At 40.3% G+C, this 16,013-nt stretch overlaps 1 protein-coding gene across 5 annotated transcripts in view; it reads right to left on the bottom strand.

The window, feature by feature from the left end:
* pdlim5b (PDZ and LIM domain 5b) overlaps nt 1-16,013 on the bottom strand; it is a 42,726-nt gene that overhangs the window by 14,435 nt on the left and 12,278 nt on the right. For 4 of the 5 annotated variants that reach the window (XM_077497365.1, XM_077497364.1, XM_077497363.1 and 1 more), the window contains exons 3-5: nt 10,014-10,165; nt 2,017-2,047; nt 485-969 (exon numbers count right to left, since the gene is read on the bottom strand). In XM_077497365.1, coding sequence (XP_077353491.1) covers nt 485-969; nt 2,017-2,047; nt 10,014-10,165 — 668 coding nt within the window. The remainder of the gene's footprint in view (nt 1-484; nt 970-2,016; nt 2,048-10,013; nt 10,166-16,013) is intronic. The other variant, XM_077497366.1, reaches the window with a different exon arrangement.

The following is a 16,013-nucleotide window of genomic DNA, read 5'->3' as shown; positions in this document are numbered from 1 at the left end:
GATGAAGCTTAGCTATATTCTAATGCTAATTGCTACAATACGGAAATGGATACAAATATACTTTTTTTTTTCTCTGATGAAATCTAATCTCTTTTTTTGGTAGGTTCCATGTTTTTATAGCAATACTGTAGAACATAATATTCTGCGGGACTTGCAAAATCAGTCAAAATCAAGTAAAACAGCCGGAAACAAAGGGGGTTGCTTCAGTTTAAATGGCTGCGAGTGAATGAGGTAAGTAATCAAAGACCAGTTAAGTGTATCAGAATTTCATTTGGACACAACTTCACCTACGAACATTCTAAATCCTGATGAGGCCTCAGGTCCTCCGCCTAAGGATCTCCTAAGGAATTCCTAACAATTGTGAGGGGAAAATGCTCAAATTTGTCCTGATTGTCATGACTGATCTGTGTACCTTTGCTTTACAGTATACCGTCATGGACGTTGTCGTGTGTACCACAACGAGGTTCTGATTGATGGTACCTACCCATTGAACTGCTCCGACAGCCCCTGGCTCTCCAGGAGGCCTCGCCTTTGCCCCATGGCCACCTCGCAGGCGTTGTTGTTGGAGTAGAGATTGATGGGGGAGTTATAGACGGACGGCTGCGGCACAGAGGGCTGGGATGAAGGGGCCGTCACTCTGGCGGGAGAGGACGAATTGGACGAGGAGGAGGACGGGGAGCTGATGGTGGAGCGAACGGGAAACGAGTCTGGGGCGGCGAGGGTGGACTTGAGCGGGAACGGAGGGTGCGGTGATTGGGCGAGAGGTTGAGCCGGCGTGAAAGCCGATGATTCAGAGGGGATGAAGGCCACTTTTGGCGCGGAGGAGGGTACTGGCGAGCCTCTATCGCCCCCAAATGGCCTGGCTGTCTTGTTGTACGCAGGATTGGCCTGGGTTGCCGGCTTTGTGTATGTGGGGCTCGGTGCCGTGTGAGTGATTGGGACGGGTTTAATGATTTCTTTAGGTTCAATCTGCATCCAGGTGGTGACACACGGCATGCAGCATACACAAACACACAACAAAACTGCTGTGATGCTTTTGAAGCAAGCATTCAAAAACAACCATCAGCTCAAAATCATCAGGTGTGATCATATTTAAAGGAGACATGTTATAGAAAAGTGACGACAAACAGTTGGGGCTCTTTAGTGCCTCGAGTGTGAAATAATAGGCATAGACCGATAATCAGGCTTTTTATCGGCGCAGATATTGGGCATTTTCGAATATCGGTATCGGAATTTTTTCACAATCTGATAGCCGATAAAAAGTTCATTTAAAACCTTTTTTTATTTAAGGGAAATATTTATTTACATTTTCAGTTAACTTTTATAAGATGTTGTTGACCTTGGTAACCTTCTGAAAAATGTGTTTTTGTTCAAAATTAAAACAAATAAATGTGAAAGTTTAAGATTTCATGTATTTTAAAATTTTGGGGGAAAAATATTTACTGTAGAAAACTATAGCGAGCTATGGTATTTACTTCTTTAAGTTTCCATTTAACTTTTTAGAAATTTAAAAGGATGTCTTGTTTACATTTTGACAAGTCAGAAAAATTGTTCCATAAACATACTTTAAGACATCACAACAAAGTCAAGATTGACAATTGTATTTAAAAACAAAAAAATGGCGCCAAGATCTTTCTTAACGAAAATGAATATCGGCTACAAATATCGGTTATCGGCCTACTTGACTACTAATAATCGGCATTGGTATTGGCCCTGAAAAAAAAAAAAGTCTATCTCTAGAAATTAAAGACTCACGTAAATCTTATTTCAGTCCATTTCTGTAAATGTAGTTACTCAGCCTAAGACATAATGAGCCCTGCTGGGTGAGGATTCAAAGCCACTTTCAAGCAACAAATGAGCTGAAATAAATGGAAAACATGTCTCCTTTAAATAAAAGACATGCTTGTGACAACATAAACACTAACCCTCAGGGTCAGTTGATCATGCAAAGCACACCAACATCAACTCAGAAGGGCACGTTTACAAATCAAGTTAAGCTAATATTTGACACCATACCTGAGACCCTCCTTTGGCAGCACTTGAGCCTCTGTGAAGACAGAAACAAAAACACATGAAAACAGGTTCCTCTTCTCAAAATCGAATGGACAAAATGCATTAATTGATCTTCTTCATTGATATACCGGCTACATACTCTGTCTGTTGACAGGTTGACAATGAGCAGCACAATGTCCATTGAATTGAAGCAAAAAAATAAAAAAATGAAATGCGACAAAACCCCAAATCACAGTTCCCAAATCATGTTGACTTTCTGTGCAATAATTTATCAATAATCACACTGGACCAAAACGACCAATATTTTGGAACCTGGAAAGGACAACATGGTGACTAAGCAAGCCTATTTCCCATCCTTCAAGCTACATTACAGTCCTCCTTCCATGCTGTTAAATTGGGAAAACAGTCAACAGTCTCATGCATTTCCGTTCCGACGCTGGCGTATTAGGGAGCCCTGCCCTTGGGCCAGATGGTGATGTCATTTGTGTGCGCACCTACACTTACTGTTTCCACTTAGCAGCTAATATAGACAAAGCTTATTTTCCAGCGTACTTACAGAGCAACACCGCGTTGAGCCAAATACAACAGCAAAGGGCGTTAAGATCAAATGGCACATTCCATTGGGAAGATGATGTGACATCAACTGTGGTGGTTTCACACCCTATCTGTCTTTTCTCAGAGCAAACTGAAAAAACACTAGTCGGGGTGGTCCTGTGAACATCTGCTCGACCAAGGCTCCTCTGCTTTCTGTCAGCCTGGACACAATTGGAGCAAGTATCCACATGGACATACTGTACTTTGGGAAGGGAGATGGATCAAGTGTGTGGAAAGCGGCACATATTACGTTATGTAATAATGTGCCTGTCACTATTAAAATAGCTTTAATGTATGTGAAAGTAGTTGGCGGTGCTCACTTTTTGTTGACTCGCTAAAGTGCTCCACTTCCTTGTTCACCAAGGGACACACCTCCTCCGCTCCGGTGAGCACGAAAGCGCGAATGAGCGGCAACCGTTCCATAAACACTCTACGTGGTGAAACGCTCGCGAATAAAGTAAGTCTACCATTGCTACCATCCTTAAGAACATCACAAAGGTAAATAAAACGACTTTATTATACAGTACAGTTTATTTCTTTAATATTTCTTTGTAGTGTACTACAATCGCACATTTATTATACATAAAATAAGGTATATTTTTGTGTAGTTTTAAGGCTTATTTAGTAGAAAATTATGTTTTATAGGGACCTGGGAACGGATTATTCTCATTTTAATGGTTTCTTATGGGAAATAAATGTTCGGAAGACAAACTTTTCACCTTACACACACTTTCTGGGAACCAATTATGTTCGTGAGCTGAGGTATCACTGTATACTGTTTTTCCGTGATGAAAGAAGAGACAGAATATCCTGTGGACCTTGCAAAATCAGTCAAAATCCAGTAAAACAACCGGGAGCGAATGGGGCTGCTTCAGTTTAAATGGCTGCGAGTGAATGAGTTAAAATGTGTCCATCTTTTCGTATTGATCACCATTAAAATGTTCAGACACTTTAATTCCTGTCAAAAGTCGGAATTGGTTATGCTTGCATATAGGCTCTTATTACATTGTATCTGATTATATTTTCACTATTAATATCTTTGAATTTGTTCTAGAAAAGTGAAGAGATTGTAGAAAAGTGGCTCAAATAGCGCAGTTATATGGGTAACATATGTCACTCAATGTGGGGGCACGACAGCTAAGAGACGTTAAGTGGTCCTCATCAACCTAGACTTCGTCATGCACACGCACACATGGAGAAATAGATATCCTGGAAGAAAGACTTGGAAGGTTAAGCGAAGGAATAAGCCTTGTGGGGATAAGGCAGCATTTCTATCCTGTCGGCATGTCGTCCAGAGCCAAGAGAAACAGTCTGGCATGCGCCATTTGACTGAATGATGGAGAGGCTAGCAGACGCACAAGGCGAGTTGATAGTCGGCTGATTTAAGCGGAACCTCACGCAGCTCTGACTTCAAACATTTGCCACTGTCAATTTTCTTCTATTAACTGGCATATTTTCTCCACGTTAAAAGCAAGAGACAATACGACATGTGGCCTCACTGGAGAATTCACACATGCTTCTTATGTCAGGCACTGCTTTCATTATTCCAAAAACTTCCTCAACAAGTTCCACCCTTCAGTATCCGAAGGGAATAACGAATGTGAAAGCGTAGTGGGAGACCTCAATGTTAAAATTGGATAAGACCCAAATGGCTGAAATATGCACATCTTGCATATGGCTGTCATATAGATTTATCCCATAGTCAATGAGAAATGAAGGAAAATGCTGAGTGAGATCCTCAAGCTTCTATCAACGCATAGCAACAGCCTGACAAATCTTGGTTGATACAAACATTAGATTAAAAAAAAATATGCATGAAGAGTTTCTTTTCCAAAACAAATTAAAAGCCAAATTTTAAAAAATGTCTTGCCATTCCATTCAGTGTGCGCACTGTTATCTGTTGTCCAGACTAAGCCAACTGAATGATTCAATTGAAACTTGTGGAAATAATAATAGTGAAAATCCAAGTATAATTGGCACTCATTGAAATGCATTGGAAACAAAAAATATAGATATATGTATATTTTAAAACCCAAAATTTCTTTTAAAGGGGGAGTCAACCTTAACTTTACAATAAGACGTTATATGTAACCTCACTAGTCTAAACATGACATTCTGATATTACATTTGTGGAATATGAGTTATGGCAGCAAAATGGGCTCAGGTAACAATCAATCACAGCTCTGCTTCAAACAACAGGTAAGCTGTGATTGGTTGATGCCTGTTCCCTGAGCAACATTGTCATCTTCAGTCAACAGCAAGTGGCAAAATGGCCGCCCCTGAGATGGATAAAAACGGCTGGATTTTGCTTCATAACTCATATTTCGTAACGCAATATTAACCAGAATACCATATTTAGACCAGTGGGGCTGCATAGAACATATTATTGTCAAAACATTACTTCCCCTTGAATTAATTTGTATAAATATGTTCTATTTTAAATCTTTTAAGTGTCCCAAAGACATATTTATATGTTTTTTATGTTTATTTTTTATGCTTGAGTATACAGAAGGCTTTGATGCGGCCTCTGAACTGCAGAGAACGGGTGAAGAAATACAAGTAAGCGATACAAGTAAAGTAATTACAAAAACGGCCAACCCGGTGGCTATTTGCTAATGCTATTTGCTGCAAAACGGAAACAGATAGAAAGATACTTGTTTGTCCTGATGAAAGAAGAGACTAATCTTTCTTTTGGTAGGTTCTATTCTTGAGCCTTGCAAAATCAGTCAAAATCCAGTAAAACAGCCGGGAGTGAAGAGGGTTGTTTCAGTGAAAATGGCTGCGAGTGAATGAGTTAAAAATGATGATAAACATTCAATATTCATTTCCCGCGAAAAGGGAATAAAAATTTAAAAAAAAAATTCAACTGAAAATATTTCTGGGGTTCAACCAACTTTAATGCCTGATACATTTTTGACCTATTATTCGATTAATCGTTGGACTAATCAACAGAAGAATCACATCTAAAAAATGTTTGGTGGCTACACCCCTAAATAATGGATGGCCGTGAGGCATATGTGTTGAAACCCAACATAAATATAGGGTATCTTTTTCGTTAAGACCAATTAACAAGCATGGCATTGATAACATACGTCTTGTCTACTGCACACACTTGTCCATATCAGCTGTCACGTTCCACAGAGATGAAGCATATTAGTGCCGGTAATATCTATGAGCCTCGTCATGCATCGCTTCCATCAGTGTGAGCGATCACTGCGAAGCAAGCAGAGCAGCACGAGCGTGATCCGAACAGGTTGACGAATAGGGTGAGTGGAGATGCGGGAGTGTTCCATTATTGGATGCGCTCCCGTCCGCTCATTCTTGTCTTCCGACCACAACGCCACATGCGCGAGAGGCAGCCAGGAGTCAGTGGGGGCTTCAGGAATCATTAGACTGTCATCTCCTCCCCCCAGTTGTAACCGTGGCCAAGCCGTCGCAGTCGCGCTGCATGTTCAAGCCGCAGCTGCATGCCTTGATTGGAGTTCAAGTAAGTGGCCTGCAGCATCGAGCACATCAAGTAGTGTGGAAGCAGGGCTACTTGCGGGACAGAATATATCAAAAACAGAGAGGCGCTTTTATATAAATTCCAAGCAATGTGTGAATCTTCTGACTCCAGATCAGAAGGCTTTGTTTAGGGTCAATGATTTCCATCGGAATGTCTGTCTGAAATCACTCATTCTTTGGACTGAAATGTAAACGATTTCAAAATCCTTTCATGGTTCTGACCTAGCATCTGCAACATAAGTTTTTCATTCATTTTGATTATGTGTCTAGCTATGTTCCTTACAGCAGCAATGTAACTGTAATTTGTATGTACTGTAGGTCAGAATGCGCCGTAGACTATTACTAACCAACGCTAATGCAGTAGCTCTATCATAAGCACATTTCGAGGCAGTAAATATGAAACCATCAAATGAAAAAAACATGACCACACATTTTTAGTTCATTGTGCGCCGTTCAAAACATGCACCTGAATAATTCATAAAAAGCATTCGGGTGGCTTCCATCTGAATTACTTCTGACGGTAATAGCAGTTTCAAAATTTAAATAAATCCGGCCAGAGACCCAAAACAGATTGGTTAGCTCTGACATTTTTTACAATTAAATTTAAAGTGTTGGAAATGTTAGACACAAACATATTTCTGATATGCAGAAAATAATGGTTTTGATAATTTGGGGGAAGCCAGCAACCATAAAAGCCATACATGAGTTTGATTTAATGAGATATATAGTACGGGTAATATGAGCACCTCGCATAAGATTACATTTAAAACTTGGGATACCACACCTCGAAAACCGTTCTGGAAGAGGCCAGCACCTGTAACTGCAGTGTACAGAAATGTCACATTGAAAGCAGTTTTGTCAGCATGACTCCTTCTTGTGACTGACAAAGAAGAAAGCCCCTAGATCATTAATCTCCAAAATGCTCTCTCTAAATAATAAATATGTTGCGCTAATCATTTTATGTAGGAATTTGGCAAATGTTAATATGTATGGAAAAGGTGCCGTTGGTTTGCAGAGATGCTATTTAAACTGTTAGATAAATTCGACATGCGTGCTAAAGAAATTTATTGCCCATACTAAATGAACTGCACGGCAATTTTGCCTATAGGTAGACGCAAGGCTGGTAGCAGTGAGTTAATCACCATCCACATCTGTTTGCGCACCTAAATGTAGGGGTGTTTTTGCATGTGCAAACCCTGAGTAAAACAGGCCCATAGTGTTCGTTAACGTTAAAGTTCCAATATACTTAGCTAACTTGATATAAAAACAAAGGATGTGGTCATGCTCTGCAGCTCTGTATCATCTGTCCAAGCCAGGTAGTGCCAAATGCAACCTCTGGAGAGAGGTATTTCATTACAGCGTGCGGCATAGTTCAATGACAATAAATAAACACGAATTATCATTCTTTCCTAAGGCTACTTCCCACAGCTGCATTGTGTAACTCAAGTGTCGGGCTGCTCTGGGGACAAACTTCTTTCCATCACCGAACAAAGCACAGCCATTGAAGTTCAGTGAAAACTTCAGGTTATATCAGCTCAAAGTATAAATCAGATGATCATACTTCTATAAAAGTTGGTTTGGGACACATTGTGCCCTATATAAACACACAAAAAAAACTTAATTTGCAAATCTTGTTGGTACTTTCCTAGGCTTGCTACGCTTTTGATCATTTCTTCAGCTCTGATAGCCAGAAAAGATTTGAAAATGTGCTTCCTAAAGCCCGAGTCCAAGTCTTTCCTTTCACCTAGCAACAAGGAAATAACATCAGCATCAATAAACCAGAGCATCTGCTCTGCGCAGACAATATATGGAAAGACCGCAGCATACAATTTGTCAGGATAGTTACAAGACTAGTGGTACTTATTGATACTGATTCCTCTCTCACACAGTTATTTTTAAAGAAGGAGGCACTTTAGGGTTCATTTATGAACGCTAAAGGTAGCGGTGGTTACATGATCTGTTTGGAAAGGGCCAAAGGTAAACACAGCTTGAGGCTGACATGAGTACCTCTTGAGAGCTACGGCCTGGGACAAAACTTAAGTCGCATAAATCATCTTTTGGCACTTGGTACGAATATTAGCTCAAAGCCAAGAGTCTTATCTGTGAGCCTAAAAATCCTAAATCACATTCTTAGGACATAGCTGGAGAAAGACGAATGTGACAAAATAACACTCAAATGTAATGCTGGAAACCCTGCAAAAAGTTCTAAAAAAAATAAAAAATAAAATAAACAGCAAAAAAAGACTTGTGTATATATTTGGAGACCTGTACTCTGTCAACACAATGTTTTGACCTATTATGCATCCATTTCCCATAAGTGATTACATACAGCTGCAGCATGGAGCTATTTTAATATCGTTTTCCCACCATTAAGTGACAAGGCTCCTTTCTGCCATCTGCTGATAGAACAGGCCGTGCGAACCAACCTCGGATTTTTTCTTTCGTCACCCTTTACAGCTTTGAACGTGTGCGTGCCACGCTATTTAGCAATGTTCTATTGCGTTTGGCACAAACAATCAGCTCGTGAATGTGAGCCATTTGTGCTTGTTTGGAAGTCGTCATCCTGGGCACCTCCTGCTGTTGCAAAGTGTCATTTTGAGAGACGGTGGTAAAAATAAATAACTTTATAACTAACAACAGCATTGTCAGGGGCGAACTAAGCCGTGCCAATGAATGCTAAAGGGAACATGTTGCGTAAAACTGACTTTTTTGGGGGGGCGGGGTTTATATATATATATATATATATATATATATATATATATATATATGGGCCTCTGTTAAATCTATTAGCAATCGCCTAATACACATTATACTGCCCCAACATCAAGTTTCCTAGCCCATGACTTGATAGCTAGGTTGGGAGAATACCCGCCACTTCAAAGCTACAGTCTGACTACAATGTGTGAAACACTTAACGCAAAGCCAAAATCTACTGTAACCAGAGCTGCAATCAATGAGTTTTGTTTGGAAGCACAGATTCGCATTAGTCAACAGCATTATCAGTGTTAGTTTCTGATAAGCGTCAGATATCAGAATCAGTGAGTTTATGCTTTGTCCAAATATGTGCGGCCACACAGGGTGGCGTTCCAGGAGGGGGCAGCAACATACCCATCAAAAACAAAAAAATGTCCATTGGCATCATGACATGACATGTTTGTTTAGGAAAATTTGACATGGGTGTTTTTCTACTGAATGCAGGTCCACTACACAAGGAATTAAGTGTAATCTGGCAATTTGGTGATGAAGTGCTTCCTCTACAAGCGAAAATACAATCAGTGGGGTCATTTGGGGGGCTTTGCGTGCACTGCTCACTACATCAAGTAGCCAGTAGCCACTCCGTAGCTCCGCCTCTAGTGGTCCTGTTACCGAAAGTCGTATTGACAGAGCAGTGGCTCATTTCCATGAGACAGGATGACCTCTCAACACTGGTTAATTTTATCGAGACTCAAAACAGAGGGTGTAAGTTTTTTTCAGTATGAACTCTGACGGCTAAAATGTGAAGTATTGGAGTTGAGAGACAAGAGGTATGTTGATACTCTAGCGAGATTAAACTGATAGGAGTTGCACAGGATCACAGTCGGTGAAGTTTTAGTGTATGCAATGGAATTCCAGGTTTCTTCCTTTTCCTAATGGGCCGACCAGAGGAACGCTTGGTCCACTCAGCGCAAGATGATATAAAGCAAAGCTGAAGCCGAGCTGATGACTTCAACAGATTTGGGCCTGTACATGAAGCCGGCCACTAAGAGCCTGTCTACACTGCAAATTAAGCGTGTTAAAAAGCAGACATTTCAATGCCACACAGCAGAGTTTCTTTTGACGCAATTAAAAAAAAAAAAAAAAAAAAAATCTGCAGGCCTGCCTCTCGTGAGAGCAAGAATTCTGTTCACTTCACAGTTGCTCACCTCTGTAAATTTAGGCTGAGATTGACCGAGCTGGCTTTAATCTTGTTCTGGGCTTCGAGATGGCTCATGCTGTCAGCGGAGATGCCATTGATGGAGAGGATGACGTCTCCGATGCTCATGTTGGCTTTTGCTGCCTTTCCTCCATCCGTTAGCTGCAAGGAGACATGCAAAAAAGGAAACAAGTTCTAATTTGCATCAAAGGCTAGATTACACAGTAATTCGCCTGACCAGGCTTCTCGTCTGACATCAACCTAGTTCCTCGGCATAAAGACACAGACAATTGGGCCTTTGGCGACTTTGATCGCAAGGGACGGAAAATATTTGGCTTACGAAAAAAAAAAACATGACGTCAAGGTACTTACAATCCTGTAAATTATCACATAGCTTCATCACAATGGGAAGCCTGTATAGAAGGCGTGGCAACAGAGCAGCCCACACGTCATGAATCACTCAACACACCTTGTTCACGCACTTGAAACCTGTACAGCCTTGTCGGCTGCCATCATTCAGGGTCAGAAAAAAACACTGCGTGCTCGTCACTTTTACTCTCGTCCATCATATCTATGTGTCGTGTCTCTCCAGCATGAAAGAGCGCGGGCGGCGGGACTGATAGACACTCGACTCAGGTGTACTAGTGTTGAGAGTCCGATTGTAGTCACCGCTTCTGAAAGTGTTCAAAAGCAGATGAGTGTGGCAGAGTGGCGGCGGAGAGATTCGTTGAAAAAGTCGTACTTCGGTGACAGATCATTGACTCGCCGTCATTGAGCAAGTACACACAAGACTGAGAACATGGTCATGTGCCAAGACTCAGATTTTAAGAGGTGTTTTTGTAAAGCCTGGGAGTCAACCTCAAATATTTCTTGACAATATGTTATATGTGACCTCACATTCTGATTAATATTATTACATTTGTGGAATACGAGTTATGCAGCAAAATCCAGCCGTTTTTAATCCATCTCAGGGAGTGGCCATTTTGCCACTTGCTGTCGACTGAAGATGACATCACAGTTGCTCAGGCAACGACCAATCACAGATCACCAGTTTTCTAAAGCTGAGCTGTGATTGGTTGTTGCCTGAGACCTGAGCAACTGCGATGTCTTTTTCCCTTGACAGCAAGTGTGGCCGCCTTCTGATAATGATAACTGCTGAACTCATATTCCACCAACGCAAAAGCATCCAAAATACCATATTTAGACTTACGTTGGCTGCATAGAACATATTGTCAAAAAAAAATGGGTTGAATTCCTCTTTAAGCAGAACAAATGTAAGACTTTTTTTAAGACCTCGTAACTCATTTAAGACTTTTAGTTCATAAGATATGACTACAAGAAAAATTAGCAATAATAGTGGTGATACACTAAATAAATCAATAAAGTCAGTATAAAACATTTTAAAAGGTAAGTTTAAAAGTTTTCTCATGAAAAAACTGTGTTTTTAATTGTGTTTGTGGGATTTTTACAACCTGAACGATTTAATGTCTAAGTGTAATTTTCAAGGATAATTAAGATGATTTGGGGGAAATTAAACAGCAGTTGTTTTCCCTCAAATATCACCAATTAAGCCCCATTTTACCATTAGTTTGTTTATGAACAAATTCACACCTTTTCTCTCTGCATTCAACTTAGCTAATGTCATTTTTTCCACTGGTGCAAAAATAAGAATACAATAGAGGCAAAAACAACAACGTGCCATTGTGTTGCTTCACAATAGCCCAAATAGTGGAAAAGGAGCTGGAAGGAATGAGGAAGTGACAGAGGTGACGACCAATCCTTACAGGGATAGTGACTCATTTTTTTGGAGTCATGCTCCTTGGGATTACTTAGTAGCCTTCAATGGGCAACGAAGGGTTATGCAAGCATAGCAGAAGTCTCGGGAATCTGCTGTACGTGCGAGTCGCGAGGTGTTAAGCAGTCACAAGTACAATGCCTCAAGTGACTCAGTGACCAGCCTCTTACAGCTTTTATGGAGTCTGTCCTGACTCACTCCCTCACAATAAAACGTCTCTTTGCGCTATAGTGCACCGCACACAATCACCTCCGACATACTGGCAGTGGCTGCCTCATACTAAAACAGGAAACTTTAACGGCACAGAGGCAAAGAAAAGCTGCTGAAAGGCTGTTGAATGCACAGACGTTTGCATGGCTGCATTCTTTGTCTGAAATCCCAGCATTAGCGTGTTTGTGGTTTGTAAACCTAATGGGGAGTGACAAAGAATTCTCCCCATGTAGGGACCAAGGAAAAAAACAATACGTATGGTAAATTCACAAGCAAAATATTTGCAGGCACGAAAAGGGGAAATGTCTGTAATGGACGTGGTTAAGCGTGTTTTTAATGCACAAGCTAACGACCTCAGTCTTGCCGGCATGTTACAGTCAGGCTTTCTCACAAAAGAGACAAAACAAACGAATGTTACTTGGCAGGTGAAATTTGGAATAAATTTGAATGACAAAGAGAAGTGAACTGGAAATTTGGCCGTTATGTTCCAACTCTGTCAAGGGGAGCAGGATGCTTTTTCAATGTGGTTTTGATTAATATCAACCGAGTCAAACAATTCTAATTCGGACGAAGACACGAGTAATGAAACTGAGCTGACATTTCAAGCAACAAACAAGATCAATTTGACTTTTAAAATTATTTTGATGATTTACATTCCTACTTTAGTCATAAATAATAGCGGGTGACGAGCCAGAACACCTGCGCCGCTTGTTAGGAATAGGAGTTGTATTCATTGGCTTGGGCTGCCTGGCTTCGAACCACTTCTATGTCAAATGCTTATCACAACTAAGTCCCATTTGTGAAATACCTTAGAGCAAGGGTCTTAAACTCAACTTTGCCAGTGGAGACAGAGCAGACAATTTTGAGTTAGTCCACCACTGTAGAACGGAAGGTCACCACCAAGGACCCCGTGTAGTTTTGTCCAACATATTATCAAAGTTATGGCGGAGAGTGTTTTCTTTTTTTTACAGCAGTTTACTTATTTTTAAGCTTATGTAACAAAAACAATGTTTTTTAAAAAAAATCATCAGTCATCAATGATCATTCATCATTACAGTTTAGATTGCATGATTTATTGTTTTAACATTGCACTAAAGCAGCTGTTATTTTTTCCATTTAGAAGCCTGTTCAGTTACCAAACAAATCAGAGCAGAGGGGAACCCAGTGGCCCAGAAGGGGCTCCTAAAGAGTTTTCCACTGTAATGCCTTATAGTTAAAATACTTAAAGGTTGGATTTAGGGAGCGCAAAGGATGCTGAGAGGCTTTGTGTTCCTTTCACGAAACATTTTCAAATACTGTAGCTAAAGAGTCTCTCAATGTTTCTGAAAGGGACTGTAACCGCATGAGAGTCACCACTGTGGTCCCCTCCACACTGCTGACATATACTGCGCAATACACGCCTGATTTATCTACGGTACTATAAAATTTGTGGCAAAGCACAATGAAGATTATTAAATTAGTACATACAATGCACTTTGATGTATGTGTAAGTTCCCAGTTGTAAACTATAGATAACGTATGGCTGTTTCTCTACAAGATCCCACTAAAAACACTTGAGTGGGGATCAAACAAACCCAGAGAGATTAACAGCCTTCCACCATGTGTTTTCAATCCAGCTTTATCAAATACAACTATTTAAAATAACAAAAAAAAAAAAAAAGAATATGTCTAAGCATTTGCTGACTCTAAACAGAATGGTGAAAACTTACAGTAAATTACTAGTGAGACTGAGATGTTGGTTAAAGGGTTTTCTTTTTTTTTTTTTTTTTTTTTTTTTTTTTAACTTTTAACAGCTAGATCTATGACCCTCCATAAAGTCTCTGATCTGTGGAGTACTCTGTTGCCAAAATGGAATTCTTCACTACAAGTAAATACAGATGAGTGCTGTATTTTAAAACTGAGGACTCTTTCACACAATAGAGAGAGGGCATTAAACGGATGAATGAAAGTACTTCCTTCAAAGACGACATGGGCAACAGATGATGGCAAGCACATCCTCATTGGGAATGTTCCTAATCTTCCCCGCTGTGGCACTTCCTGCCTCCCGCCAGTGAAAGTACAGCGCCGCGGTCATCTCGCGAAGGAGAACTCATGTAACAGGAAGTGCTTCGCGATACAACCCCAAATGCGTGCGGCGTCAAGTCGACCAAGATGGATGGCCTTATATGGAAGAAGACCTGTGCCTGACATGATGTCATCGCAAACGAGAGTCAAAGCAGGTTGACTCGCTGTGATTGCTGCTAACAAACATCCTTCAGTGTATTTTTAGACAAAGCTTATTTGTTGTTGAGTGTTTTGAATAACTTTACTAGTGACTGTTAAATTGCCTTCTCGAGGAAATATATTGATTGTGGTAAAAATGGAAACATTTGAATTTGCATCCAGTTTATTTTGAAACATTTTATTGACATACTGATTATATAATTAAACTGCTTTCTGCGCTCTTTTCAGAATCATTTTACATGGTTTTACTGTCTACAACTAGTTTTGTGAAATTTCTCGTACACAGTTTGACGTCACATATTACAAGTTTATGCTGATGTTTGGAAACAAGACAGCAAAATTAAACATAACTTGCAGTTTTTAAAATGTGGCTTAGGACAGCATTCTCATTTCATGCACTTCTAGACCTCATCATTTTATGCAAATGTGTTGTTTCAACTTGGATAGGATCAATCTCGACCCCAATGATGACAAGTTAAAATGGATGGGTTACATTTTATCTTTAAAAAGAGGGCAGATGTTTTTTTTCCTTTTTTTTCAATTCTTTCGACTTCTAAGTGTATTAATGATCATGGCCAAGTGTAGCTGCTGCACTTACAGTACAGTAATTACATTCATAACTGCAGTAAACCAGTAATAGAGAGGAAGAACAGCACTGGAAAGAAAACTATATTTTGCCAGAATTTGTTGGTTAAAGTTAAGAGTTTGGAGCATATCATTTCCATAGTATTGAAACCAAAATGTTTGTACCAAACATGACTTTTCATTGGAAATTCCACTAAATTCCCACGGGAACAGGTTGATGTGATTCATCTCAACCTGCCGGGAAAGCACTCAATATCTAGCACTTCTAAGATTGTTTTTCCCTCCCTTGCACAGACTAATTACATTAATGAAGAGGCTGAACACAACAATACAGGGGGCGCCAAATACTTCAGCATTCAAACATCCCAATTAAGAGTTCAAGAAGAGGGTTCGACACATGGTTGTCATGGTGTGACGGCAGCCTCTTATTACTTCAATGAGGCCCTTGGAAAAGCCGCGGTGCCAAGCCGACCTTAAACAGGAGCGCTTAGTCAAATTGCCATGACAACACAAACAAAACAACACAAAAGCAGCGCGAACACTGAACGCTCTATAGAGGATATGAAAAGAGTGCAGCACATGAGTGGAGTTCCATTGCAAGACTAGCCAATTCAGAATCCTTTTTTTTTTCCTTCTCCTCGTCATGGTGCTCTTTCGAACATGATGTGTATTTGAGCTTATGTGACAGGGAGCCTCTCGGGAAGTGAAGACAGCGCACAGACTGCCATAAAGGCAAAACCAGTTAATTTAATTTATCTCCTGGCGAGTGGGCCTACTGTTGTTGGCCAGTTGAGCGATATTAGTCAGTGATGGCTCACTGCTTCTCATTCCACAATTGCAGTTCATAAAAATAAAAAAAAAAAAAAAAAAAAAAAAAAAAAAAAGATGAAGGGCGCTATTTATAGATTGGGCAAAGTTGTTGTGTTGTGGAGCTTGTTTGGCTGGGGAGAAATTAAGCTTGCCTCAACCCTGGCATAGCTGGCAGTGGCACTGAAAATTTGGCAAAGCTCTCGCCCGTATTTCTAGTGTCTTCTTGAGCCTTGCTTGTACTCACAAGTAACCACATCAAATAGCAACAGCATGTCACAGCCCTCCAGGACAAGTTCCATTGAGCTTTCTTTACTTGGACACTCATTAGAACGACATGTTAGCATGAAATATTATTACTTCTTCCGAAGCATGCAATCCTGACCAAAA

This window comes from Festucalex cinctus, chromosome 15 (assembly GCF_051991245.1).
Source record: "Festucalex cinctus isolate MCC-2025b chromosome 15, RoL_Fcin_1.0, whole genome shotgun sequence".
Taxonomy (NCBI): Eukaryota; Metazoa; Chordata; class Actinopteri; order Syngnathiformes; family Syngnathidae; genus Festucalex; species Festucalex cinctus.
This window is presented reverse-complemented; position numbering and strand designations above follow the sequence as displayed.